This window comes from Lipotes vexillifer, unplaced genomic scaffold (assembly GCF_000442215.2).
Source record: "Lipotes vexillifer unplaced genomic scaffold, Lipotes_vexillifer_v1.1 scaffold584, whole genome shotgun sequence".
Classification (NCBI taxonomy): domain Eukaryota; kingdom Metazoa; phylum Chordata; class Mammalia; order Artiodactyla; family Lipotidae; genus Lipotes; species Lipotes vexillifer.
The window spans coordinates 1,873,521-1,886,825 of NW_006783036.1; the positions used below are offsets into that span (position 1 = coordinate 1,873,521).

Sequence of the window (13,305 nt, forward strand, 5' to 3'; positions counted from 1 at the left end):
GGTTGGGCGCCCCCCTGCCGATGCAGGGGATACGGGTTCGTGCCCCGGTACGGGAGGATCCCACATGCCACGGAGCAGCTAGGCCCGTGAGCCATGGCGTCTGGAGCCTGTGCTCCGCAACGGGAGAGGCCACAACAGTGAGAGGCCCGCGTACCGAAAAAAAAAAAAAAAAAAAAAGGGATTTGGAGGGGTATTGCCAGACTACCCTCCAATCAGCCTACACAAGCCCACCCTCACTGCAGTGAGAATGCACGGCCCCAATTGAATTCTATCAAACTTTCCCATCTCTGACAGTGACAGGTGAAAAACAATGAGTATGATTTGCAATTCTTTAATGATGTGTAGTTATTAGTATGTTTTTTATGTTAACCATTTATATTTCCCGTGAATTGCCTTTCATAGCTTTTGTCCACTGCAGTGGGTTGAACAGTGACCCCTGAAGTTCATGTCCCCCTGGAACCTCAGAATGTGACCCTGTTTAGGAAAGAGGATCTCTGCAGATGTAACGAGTTAAGAGGCCACCCTGGATTAGGCTGGGCCCCGAACCTAGTGACATTGTCCATGTAAGAGGAGAAGACGTACAGTAGGAAGACTGCCATGGGAACATGCAGGCAGAGGTCGGAACGGTGCAGCCGCACGTCTGGGAGCCCAAGGACCGCAACCCCCAGGAGGTGGGGAGGCGAGGGAAGGGTCTTCTCTAGAGCCTCCGGAGGGGCACGGCCCTGAGGAAACCCTGGATCCAGACTTCTGCCTCTAGGACTGTGAGGGAACAAATTTCTGTTGTTTTAGGCCACCAACTTTGTGGTACTTTGTTATGACAGCCAAAGGAAGATAATACACCTGTTTTCCAAAAAAAAAAACCTGTTGATCTGTTGATATGTAAGAACTCTTCGCATATTAATGAAATTTGTCCTGCCTGTCAAAGCAAATGTGACTTTGATACACACACAGAACGGATGTCACGCGTGTGTGGACCATAAAGCGTAAGTGCATAGTGAGCACCCACCAGGGACAAGGATGTAACCAACGCCCATCACCTGCAGGCTCCTCTTCTGCCTCGCCCCCGCCTTCTCCGACTAAAACCACAAGGCTGAGTCTGCGCTTTTACTTCCTTTGCTAAAAAAAAGGTTTCATTACACGTGTATGTGTAACAGGTAAGACACTGTTTCGTCTTGACTGCTTTTGAATTTTGTTAACACGGAATTCCGCCTTTCGACTCTTCTGCGACCTGGCTCAACATCATGCTCCTCGGGCGGGCGAATCCACGAGTCGCATAAGTGGACTCGTGGATTCCACTGTCACTGCTGTCATACAACCTTCCCTGCTGTGCACACTGTCCACGGGGTCCGCTACAAGTGATGTGTCTGTTCTCCAACAGATGGACGTTTGGATCGTTCCCAGATCTCTCTGCTCCTCTGGTTATGCTTGACATACTCTGCAGTGCATGTGCGACAGTTTCTCTTAAACATCTAGGAGAGGGACTGCTAGTTGAGAACATGAGTTTTCAACCTAATAAAATACTGCCACGTGTTTTCCAAAGTGGCTGTACCTGTACGTTACAGTACACAGTTGACCCTTGAACCTGGGTATGAACTACGTGAGCCGACTTACACGTGGATTTTCTTCACTAGGTGTGCACTGCGGCACTACCCGACCCATGGTCGGCTGACGCTGTGGATGCGGGACCTCGGCTAGGAGGGCTGACTGTAAAGTTATACTCGTGTTTGAGACTGCTCGGAGAGTCTGCACCCAACCCCTCTGTCATCCAAGAGCCAAATGTATACACGTTCCCATAAAACGAGATCTTTACAATTCTTGACTTTTCACAAATTAACAGAACTGTTTAAAGAGAATGATATTTGATCATTTCTGGGCTAAATGGAAAAGAAGAGATTTTTTTCTGACACTTTAAATTCTGCTAATAGATTAAAAAAAAACAACTTGAAAATAGCTGCCGGTACCATGGTTTAAAGATAGAAAAGAAATGCTCACATGAACTGCAATGGTCCAGAGAGTCAGTGCGTTTTTTGATTTTTTTGATGGGGACCATTTTTAAAGTCTGTGTTGATTTTTTTTTTTTTAATTAATTTATTTTTGGCTGCATTGGGTCTTCATTGCTGCATGTGGGCTTTCTCTAGTTGCGGTGAGCAGGGGCTACACTTCATTGCGGTGCAAGGGCTTCTCACTGCAGTGGCTTCTCTTGTTGCGGAGCAAGGGCTCTAGGTGCATGGGCTTCAGTAGTTGTGGCTATCGGGCTCTAGAGCTCAGGTTCAGTAGTTGTGGCACACTGGCTTAGCTGCTCCGTGGCATGTGGGATCTTCCCAGACCAGGGCTTGACCCCGTGTCCCCTGCATTAGCAGGCGGATTCTTAACCACCGTGCCACCAGGGAAGCCCTCTGTGTTGAATTCTGCCACAGCATTGCCTCTGTCTTCTGCTCTGGCCCCTTGGCCGCGAGGCCTGCGGGATCCTAGCTCCCCGACCAGGGACTGAACCGCACCTCCTGCGCTGGAAGGCGAAGTCCCTGGAGTCTCGGCGCTTTATCAACCTATATTTTATCAACACTTGATATATCTGTCACACCACAAAACGCAGGACATGGAGGAAAGTCAGGATGAACTGGGGCTTCAGGCCTAAGTTAAGCAACGGCTCTTTTAAAAAATAATCTTAAGGCCTGAGAAGATGAGACTGTGAGGGTTGAAAGAACAAGACTTGGGAGCCAGATCCCACCACTGCTAACAGGGCGGGGGCCTGGGGAGAGTCTTGGCCGCTTCCAGGTGGGTGAGCAAGGGTGGATGGGTGTGGCCGAGGGCCCCAGGAGCCGGCGGCTGGCGCACAAGCAGCGAGCCCACGCAGGGCGCCTCTCACAGTTATCACAGGTGGACAGAAAGTAACATCTGCCCCAAGACACGCTGCAGCGTCAACACTGATAAAACAGTTTTAAAAGTTTTCATCACAAAAGCATAGTAAGATTTAATTTAATTTAATTTGCACAACTCAGGTCCCAAACTGGTAATTACCACTTTGTGCCTCTGCACCTGCTGTGTCTCTCTCTCCTGTTTGCAGTCAACAGATTGAAGACCCAGATCAGAGCAAATGCCACTTCCTCTCCAAAGCCCTCCTGGACCCTATCAGGCCATGTTTAACTGTCTCTTCCCATACCACCATGTACATAATTGTATATCTGACTGTCTCCCCTACCAGACCGTGAAAGGAAGGGGAGAGACTGCAATCTACTCTTGTGTGTCCTGAGCAGCTAGCTCAGGGTCTGGCGCCCAAGAGCAGTCAACAAACGTTTCACGACTCCATGTGTGATGCTGTTATTCCAAAACCAACCTCTTTAAGCCTCGGCTGGAGCCCAGAGCTGGTTACTCATAGGCTATTTAACTGACATGCTTACAATTCTTTCTCAGATGAAAATTAATTCCTGGATTCTATCCTGCAAATATAGGTAATTGATTTTGGGCAAGAAGCAAAGTGTAACTTTGATAGCAACATAGTAACATGTGTAAGGTCAGGAGTATTGCTCATTGGGTACACCGTCTCATTCACTTGAATTTAATTACTGAAGAAATTAGAAACACTACTGCTATTTTTCAAAGGGGAGGGCACAGTTGTTAAAGGTTATTAATAACTGGAAACGACAAGAGAATCATACAGGAAACAGATTTCACGATGGAAAAATCCCAGGCATAGGAAAGTTATACAAGGTAAGGTAAAATGGAGACTGTAGAATACATCTCATTTCATACAGAATAACAAAGAAAACTGTTCCTAAATTTTGGTAAGTACTCCCGAATATCCACCAGGAATTCGACTGTGGCCCTCACGCCTGGCTGCTCTTCCACGGTCCCCTCCCATCTAGTGACCCACCAGTCGCCATCCTGCCTCGGCCAGAAGCCAATTCCCAGCCCCTCAAAGCCCAGCCTCTCAGCAGCACCTGCGCCACACACCCTGCAGCTCCGCCTGCCTCTGGGACGTCACTCCTCTCCTGACCCTTCCACGTCGGCCACGCCTTTGCTGGGCGACCTCCCCCTCTCAGTATGCTGTAAGCATCATGTGCCCCAGGCCTCTGTCCTCCGACTCTGGCCCTTCTCTCTACTCGCTCCAGTCCCAGGGCTGCAAGTACCACCTATTTACACATACCTACGGCCCAAACCACTCCCTATCCCCCCGAAAGCCTCCTCTCTTCCCCTGAGCCCCACTTTGGTAGGACACTCCGGTTGGTCCAGCTGCTCTAGTTACAAACGCTGGGCATCCTCCAAGCTCATACTCCATACTCGAGCCGCCGGCTAATCCCACTGGCTCTGTGTTAACTATGACCGCATCTGTCCCTTGCTCAAGGCTGCCCCCCATCAACTTTGCACCTCGCCTCTGCTCTGTGCAAGGGGAAATCCACCTGCTGAGTCTGTTCCATCTCGGAGCCTGAGCCCCCCACTGCTGCTCCCTCTGCCCCAGTGCTCTTCCTGCATCGTCCTGACTGCCTCAGAAGGGCCCACCCTGATCACCCCTCCTCCCCTGTTGCCAGTTTGTCTTCATAGTACTTATGATCTCTTCCCACTGGAAGATGAGGGTCACCACTGAACCTGCAGCTCCTAGAAGAGTGCCCAGCACACAGCAGGTATGCAGTAAATACGTATTCAACAAACAGACAAATATCTGAGGGTCTCTACACCACTGACTCTTTTTAAAGTTTGTCCTCCATCCCAACACCTGTTTATCTTTGATTTACATATAAGTGATCGGATTCTAACATGTGCACAATATAAAACCGTGCCAAAATAATGGAGGCGTGAAAACATTTTAAATTCTCATCTCTCTCCAGGAGAGACCGCTGCACTTCAATACTGCAGGATAAATTACCCTGTTGAAGTGATGGTTATGTCACGGAGCCGTAAAATGATTAAGCAATCCCACAAGATTTTAGAGGCTATTCCCTGGCACAAGTGAAAAATTCTACCTTTTTTGAATAATCGGTCTTCATTTTTTGGGCACCCCAAATGGCAGTCAATCTAGGCAATGGAAAATTAATTGCATAAATCAAAATGGGCAAAACAAATGAAGCTTAACTCTGAAATAAAGTCAGATGAAAATTGCTATTTACCCCTATCTTTTCTCTTTATTTCTGTTAGAATAGTCATTTAACAAGCTATCCTGAGGACAAACGACATCTGGATGGAGTAGAAGGTGGGTGAGACAAGAGAACACCGCACCTGAAGCGTTATCATCGGGACCTGGCTTCTGCAGTGGCCGCACGTGGCCTCACGGTATTTACAGGCCTTGTCCACGTGGTCACGCAGGTCCTTCCTCAGCACCTTCTCTTTGCAGTCGGCACGGACACACAAAAGTTCCTCAAACTGGCAATCATTCTTCAAATGCACCTGTGAGACAAACAATTCAAAGTTCTTAATCGGCAAAACTCCAATCTGAAATACCAAATTCTAGCCTCTATGCAATTAAATCCCACAAAAATGTTTCTATCTGCGGCTAGATCAGCTTTTCACAGAGAAGAGTGACAAATGTATCAAGAGACACTGAATTTCATGCCCCATTTAATGACTACTCAAACTATATTGCTTTTGAAGAATTAAGTCAATAACTCTTCTTCCTGGATAAAGGGTTATCTGCTAAGGACTCTGTTTTATTCCAATTCAAATATCTTTCCAGGATAAAATATGATACTAATCAAAAAAACATAAGAAGCGACGTGGAACTTCATGGTTATAAAAAGGAGAAGGTTTCAATGGGCCTCTTCTACAGTCAAAATTCAATTCAGATTTTTCTACTCTAAATAGGGTGGGGTGTTCAAAAACCAACTGACAGTTCTGCCTATGATGTCATTAAAAATAACATTTCATACCTAAATGGCTCTGACTGCTTTCATAGTTGGTTGTGTCTGAAAGATTAATGCAAACATGATCTTAAGGGGCCACATCGTACTGACCAGGGACTTGTATTTCTGGATGTAAAGCCGACACATCACATCCCCACTTACCAGCAGGTGCCCCAGTGCTAATTGCTCTACACAGCCTCTGCCTTCGTTCCTACAGTATATCTGAAGGGCCAGAATCTCTCTCTTGCAGCAATTATCCTTAAACACCTGAAATTGAAAGTTAGCTATTTTAGAGGATTAATATTTCTTAATCTCCACATGCTGCTACTTTAGACAAGGCAAAACCACTGTAAAAATACCATGAGAACATCCCTTAAGTGGGCCTCAGAAAGCATTAAGAACTATTTTAATCTAAGTAGAATGAAGGAGCCACCCCCACTGAGACACAATTTAAATAATAAAACCTTAACTACCACCTTTTATTAGATAAACCAAAAGTAAGCAAGTTACACTGAACAACTGAAGATCACTTTGGAGCAGCACACATTTTGGATTAACTCTGACACACTCAAGACGAGGACACACCAGGACCAAGTTCACATCTGGATCCTGGAGATTTCAGGCACCAGCACTGCCGCAGGTGGGACCTCCCACCAAGGGACCAGGGCAGAGCCCGCTACAACTTGATGCCTTTGTAGATCCTTGCCAGAGAAAGAGAGAAACTACTGTAAAAGATAATATTTTGCAGATGGTTTGTAAAACATTTATTTTGGTTCTTGCTCCTAAGGTTATGTCACTAATAACTCATTTTTCACCAAGAAGAAAGCATTAGCCTGCTATGTAAGAAACTTTTTTTTTTAACTTTTATTTATTTATTTGTTATTTATGGCTGTGTTGGGTCTTCGTTTCTGTGCAAGGGCTTTCTCTAGTTGTGGCAAGCGGGGGCCAGTCTTCATCGCGGTGCGCGGGCCTCTCACTATCGCGGCCTCTCTTGCTGCGGAGCACAGGCTCCAGACGTGCAGGCTCAGTAATTGTGGCTCACGGGCCCAGTTGCTCCGGGGCATGTGGGATCCTCCCAGACCAGGGCTCGAACCCGTGTCCCCTGCATTGGCAGGCAGACTCTCAACCACTGTGCCACCAAGGAAGCCCAAGAAACTTTTAAAAATATATGTTGCAAAGACTGCGGTTAATCCAATAATGAAAATGTTTCCCTTTGAAAATGAAAACCTCCCTTTAATTTCATTTTTCCCTTGGAAAACAAATACTCTCACTCCTTCTAACAACACAAGCTACACCGTCCTCAACCTCAGGCATTTCTAAGAAACGCCCACACGCTGACACGGTAACAGGGGGAACAGGGAGCTCAATATGCCTTTCTAGACTCCACAAGAAAAGAAATAGAAACAACAGCTGTTAAGAGTTAAAAATAAACTAATTTGGAGTCAAATCTAATCCTTTGTAAACAAGACTTTTTAAAAAAGGTCATAATTTTAGATATTAAAGTAAACAGAACAGGTATTTTTAACCAGTAATAAATAAGCTTCCTTTCTGTGCCATTAAGTTCCTTTTCTTTCTTTCTTTTTTTTTTTTTTTTCCTCCTTTGGCTATGCCTCATGGCTTGTGGGATCTTAGTTCCCCGACCAGGGATCGAACCTGGGTCCACGGCAGTGAAAGCACCAAGTCTTAACCAATGGACTGCCAGGGAATTCCCTAAGTTTCTTAAATCATTTACCTTTAGGGCGAAAAAACATAGAATGAAAATATCAGAATAATAAAAGTACAGAATTTTAGAGCTGAAAAAGATCTAGTATCATTACTACAACTGTCCCATTTTACAGATGGGGAAGTGGATGCCCCGGGGTGGCCACTATCCTCAGTGACCCGCCGAGGGGTTGATCTCGGTCTCCCGGCGCCCAACCAACCCTGCATTTTCCCACGAGGATCCATGGCTTCAGTCAGTCTCATTTATGATTCTTCAACAAATCTAGTAATTCTTCTTCAGCTATCAATGCCATTGAAAAATAATGATAATAACTCCGAATAATGAAATGAGACACTAAAAAATTCATCTTAGCCCATTGTTTCAACTTTTTCTCCTGGTCACATTGGTTAGATACATGTTAACAAGTTAACAGGTTGCCATGTTAAGACAAGAGGTAGAACTGAGTGATTCGTTTTTCTTAAAAACAATCACTTCCAAGCTAGGTGAAGTCTTTAGTGGCAGGTAAATGCTAAGGAAGAAAAGGTACATGGACGTTTAGCCAATTCTGTCTCTGAACCGCCCAGAGCAGGTGACACCGGATGCACCGTCCTGGCAGCCCACGGGCACCCGTCACCAGCAACCCTCAAATCACCACACTCACCTGTGCTGCTTAACAACAAAGCCAACTCTGGGAAAACCCCAGAGTGAGAATTTTACTGTACAATTTAATGACCTACATTTAAAAAATTGTTAGGTTCATTAATCAAAATATCAGAACCACATATTTTGATATTTTAAGTACTTCAAGAATGAGTCGTTTCAAACTAGAATTGTGCCTGGCAGGGCCTGGCAGGGCCTGGATGGCCACAGGGATGCGTGACAAGGGCTCAGGGCCCATGGGGGAAGCTGGTGGGCGCCCAGGGCCCCTGTGTGCTCATCTGCAGGACACTCGTGAGCTTTTCCTGGCATTCTCAACCACGTGGGGGAGGGAAGGGCTGAAATCTCACACGTGTCTTAATGACTTCGAGACGCTGCCTGGGGGCAGGGAGAGAGCAAATCCAATGGAACCCCTCAGACTAGCACTGCTTGAAGGTAGAGCACAGGCATCTGGGATAAAGACCCGAGACGACAGTGCACATCTCTGCACTTTACTTACTCCTCACCCACCTGGGGGTCTTGGGAAGTGAACCCATTACTGACACAGGTGAGGAGACAGGCTCGGGGGTCACACGGCTGGGGACCTGCCCAGCGGATCTGCCCTGTCCGTCCCTGTGCTTACATGACACAGTCCCGTGTCTCGACCCGGCTCCATCAGCTGTCAACTCAGAGAAACTCGGAACCAGGACACTGGATGCAAACTACGTAGGAGGCACTACCCAGCGCAAAACAGTGACAAAATAATTTATTAAAAACCAAGAATACCTTATCTTTGCTGATGCCTTCTCGACATGCAGTGCATTTCGGGCTGGAGGAGCTGAGAGGAAACACACAGTAAATGTGTTAGAGTGAAAGCCACCTTCTCATCTGAACCCACTGGATACGGTGAACCGTTCACTTTAGGGTCATGTCTGCCGTGCGAAGCGCAGAGCAACCACCAGAGCTTCAGGATGCCCCGATGAATTTGGCTTAAATACGGTTTATATAGGAGAAAAGGGTTAAAATTCTTTTTTTAATAGTAATTTTTCTTAAGGAAGTTTTTAAGCAGAACATCTTAGATCAGTCCTTCTTGGAAAGTCCCTTTCAATTAAAGGTGAAATTTTATTTCAGAAACCAAAAGCAGCTCTCTGTGAAGGGGCTCTTCAGCGCGAGTGTCCACAGCTATGAGGAAAGCCTCTGAACGGTTCTGCTTTATAAGCACAGTCAGTGCTTTATCCACACGCTATTTCCTTCACAGTGTATTGAAAGGATGATGCAATTCCGTGGACTTGAACAGTGTGGGAATTTAAAGCTGACCCTGTCTAAAGAAACCACTAGTCTCCTACATTATTCTTGTCCCCAAACTCAGGACACCAGCCACTGCTCCCACGCTGCCCTGTTTTGGACTTGATTCTCACCCCATCCTGGGCCTGGAAACCACCTCCTAGAGATTAAAAATAAAAACTAATTTTGAGCGCTCCCTACTTCCAGGGCCCCTGCCCTAGACAGCCTAAAGGCGCCAGGAGTCCAGGCCAGGGAGCAGCAGCAGAGGCTTCAGGAGCAGGGGGCAGGTGGGCACGAGTGCACTGGGGCCCTGCGGAGGGGCAGGAGGGCGGAGGGTCGGTGCGGGAGGAAATTAACGCGTTTTAATATAAAAGCTCACTCATTCAGCCTACGTTAATATGGAGCTTGTGCCAAACTGTTTTAATCATGGGAATCTTTTCACATGCTTAGACCCCGGGGCTGAGTGGCATGTGGGCGGGATCCCCTGACACCTGCAGAACACAGAACAGGAGGAGCTCAAGAAGCAAAGAAGGGCCCAAACCAGCAGAGCAACAGCCCCCAGCCCCTTCCGCGGCGCCAGAGTGCAGGGAAATCAGGCGCTCTGAGCCTGCTCTGCCATCACTAAGCTCCAACCAAGAGTTATTTCACCCACAAGTTGGTGAAGCTGAGTTCACCGTTGGGGATGAGTGGATAAGAGCACGGTGGGAAGTACCCAAAGGAGGGTGCCAGGAGGGAGGCTGTGCTCAGTGGTGGGTCTAGAGGAGCAGTGGGCAGCCTTGCCAGCCCCTGTCCGCTGCTGGGGACCCAGGCTGAGCACAGTGCCTGGCACCCTGCTCAGGAAATAACTGTGGGATGAACGAAGGTGCTCTCTCAGCCAACGTTAGCTCTGCTGTAAAACTCCAGCTTCTCTGATGCCCGTGATTCTAAATGGCATCAATGCCCAGCTGACAGGCCCGTGAGGGCTGCTGCGGGTTCCCTGACACTCACTGGATTCTACTCAGCTTCGGCCTGGCCCATCCCTCCCATGGCCCTGTCCCCCAATCCCAGCCCCCAGGCGCTCGCCCCAAAGGGCCCCACCGTCATTTGCAGATGGGATGTCTCCTCCCCATACCGTGAGCGCCTACAGCAAAACTTGACCACACAGATGGAGACCCGGGCACCAGGGCCGAGACCTCGCTGGAGAAGCTGGGGAGGGGCTCCCTGAGTCTGCGGGCCGGGCCCCAGTCCCCTGCGTTGGGGCACCCACCTGAGCAGGGCGCCCATGCAGGTCTCGCAGAAGCGGTGTCCGCACTCGGTCTGCTTGGGGTTGCAGAGCACCAGGCGGCACTTCTCGCACTTGTACTTGTCCTCCACGGCCTTCACGAAGCGCTCCTTGTAGCCCCCCTGCTCGGGCACCAGGACGGCAGGCCCGGCGCCGCGGTCGGGGTGCAGCTTCAGTGGGGGGTTGGCTGGCAGGGTGCCAGCTGCGTCCAGCTTTTTACTCGGCTCCATCCTGCGGGGGGCGGGGGGGGGGTGGTCCATCAGAGACACACGCCGGGAGGCACAAGGTGCTGACGGGAGGCCTGGGAGAGCCAGCGCGTGAGCTCTCCTTCAGCCTCGAGGACACACGGGTGCCCTTCCAGCCTCCAGCACCTGACGGAGCAGGACGCCGCCATCAGACACACCTACCACCCAAGGACCTGCTACAAGGTACAAACTGCATTATCAAGGCTCTTTAACTTAAAATACAGATGATACTCTGCCGTAACTTTAAATTCTATGCATCATTCTGATGGCGTGGCTGGAGCCGCAGCTGCTCTCAGCCAATTTCATTTCCTTGTGAGCCTCGCTGCGCTGCCAGGTGATACGACCCGACCCAGGGCAGTGTCACCGTGGAGCCCAAGGCCGGACCCGCTCCTCTCACCAGCGATGGCACCTCCCTCGGGGTCCTTCGCACTCTGCCCGCCCAAGGGGCGGCACCCGCCCAGGCCCCTGCACCGAGCCTATGCCCTGCAGCCTTGGGAGGTGCTTCCTGGGTTTGCGGGGACCCCGTGCCCGGGGTGGGCCGGTAGAGGGGATGCCGGGCTGGGTCTCCGTGCCCTCTGCCTTCTGGGAGCGCACAGGTGGCTGGTCCCCACCTGCGAGTCCCCGTTGCCAGGCAAAGTAGGAGGTGCCTGGAGACCAGCCACAAAGACCCCAGGCCCAGCAGCCTCGGCAGCAGCGCATCTGGTGGCCCTGCAGAGAAGGTTCTTTCACAGCTCACCAGGCCTCTCAAGACTGCGCTGTGCTTCTGCTCAATTCATCTATTTCTGCTGCTGACAAAAATAAGGGCCAAATTCCTTCTCCTCACAAGGTTGTGGGCATCCGCCCGCGTCCCCACCCTGCCCTCCTCAGCCTGAGGCTCCTCGCCAGAAGGGCCCGGCCGGGCCGCAGACTCGGGTTCTGCGGGAACCAGAGCGCACCCCACCCTAGACCCCAGGGTGCCCAGGCGGGCTGCGGGCAGAGACCAGCTCCCCCAGCCTCATTCCTCACGCCACCTCTTCCTGCCTCTCCATGGGGCGGAGGGAATGAACGTTTCGTAGCTGGGATGTGTAGGAACCACACAGGCAGCAGTACATGCGACAGGTAAATGACCTGGCGTTTCAGCCACACTTGGGTTACTTTTAACAAAATAGCACATTATTGTGCAAAGTGTGGGAGCCTCCTATGAAATCTATTTGTGAAACCAAAACAAAGAAGATTTCAAAATGACCCCAAAAGGCCAGCAACCCTTTGCTCACCAACTTGTTGATTAGAATCCTGTTCATCAAGATGCTAAGTAGGAAGGTGCCCGTCAGGGAAAAGGGTCAACCAGGAGCCGACCTGCTGCCACTGGCCGCCCCCCTGCCCTTCTGCAGAGGCTGACCCTGGCTCCACAGCTCCACAGCTCCCCGCCGGGAACGCCCCTCCCACCTCCTCAGGGAGGCCCACCCTGGTCAGCCCACACACCCCACCCCTTGGTCCGTCCACCTAAGACTGCTCGTTTATAGTTTATTTACTGCCTATCTCCCTGTGGCAGGACGCAAGCTCCTCAGCAACGTGGGTTTGGATCTGTTCTGTTGACTGACAACCAGTCACCTAGAATCACTAGTGTCTGATGGGTAGAAGGTTCTCATCTTATCTCAACTCAAAAATACACATTTGTTGAGTTAACAAATAGAGGGAAAGGTGAGGTCTGAGCCACTCACACCAAACTGTTTCTGTGAAACCAGAAAAAAAAAAACAAAAAAAAAACAGGAAAAGAAAACTCTTCAGATTTCACATCTGATCTCATAGATGTGAAAACCCTATGAGTTTTCATACCTTGAAAACCCTTGCTTAGATTATAAGCTACTTGCGACTTTGGTTTAGTATTTTATCCTGTAGTGCGTAAAGAAGCCGTGTGTTCAATAAAGTTTTTAGTGAGAAATGTTTGATTCTTTGGAGGTGAATTCCTATTTCAAATATGAGAGACAATTACCTTAAGATCAAGTTAATGACAAATAATAAATGTTCCTTTACCTATAACATGTCATACTCTGTATAGACAAATGAAGAATATAGTTTTAGATCCTTGGTTTTATAGGCTGCTTAAGATAAGCGAATGGATGCAAGCATCCCGAGAACATAAGGAGAACGTCACAGCAGCCTGTCCTGAAAGGCAGAGCACAGCCTGCGGCCAGCAGGTGTGCCAGGACTCACCTGGAATGTGAGGCGCTGACGTGGGTAGCTCTGCAGCGGGCCCCAGGGGCCTCTCACAGTCCTGCTCAGGGTCCCGCATCCTGGCCCATGCACGGCCCACTCCTGAGCTAAGCTGCTGGCTGGAGAACGAGCCTTTGGGGAAGGAGGGAAAGA

The 13,305-nt window shown here is 49.3% G+C and overlaps 1 protein-coding gene across 3 annotated transcripts in view; it reads right to left on the reverse strand.

The window, feature by feature from the left end:
• Window positions 1-10,944, reverse strand: part of TRAF3 (TNF receptor associated factor 3) — a 30,532-nt gene extending 19,588 nt beyond the window's left edge. For all 3 annotated transcript variants that reach the window (XM_007455612.1, XM_007455614.1, XM_007455613.1), the window contains exons 1-4: window positions 10,700-10,944; window positions 8,956-9,007; window positions 5,994-6,098; window positions 5,212-5,379 (exon numbers count right to left, since the gene is read on the reverse strand). In XM_007455612.1, coding sequence (XP_007455674.1) covers window positions 5,212-5,379; window positions 5,994-6,098; window positions 8,956-9,007; window positions 10,700-10,944 — 570 coding nt within the window. The remainder of the gene's footprint in view (window positions 1-5,211; window positions 5,380-5,993; window positions 6,099-8,955; window positions 9,008-10,699) is intronic.
• Window positions 10,945-13,305: the final 2,361 nt, after the last annotated feature.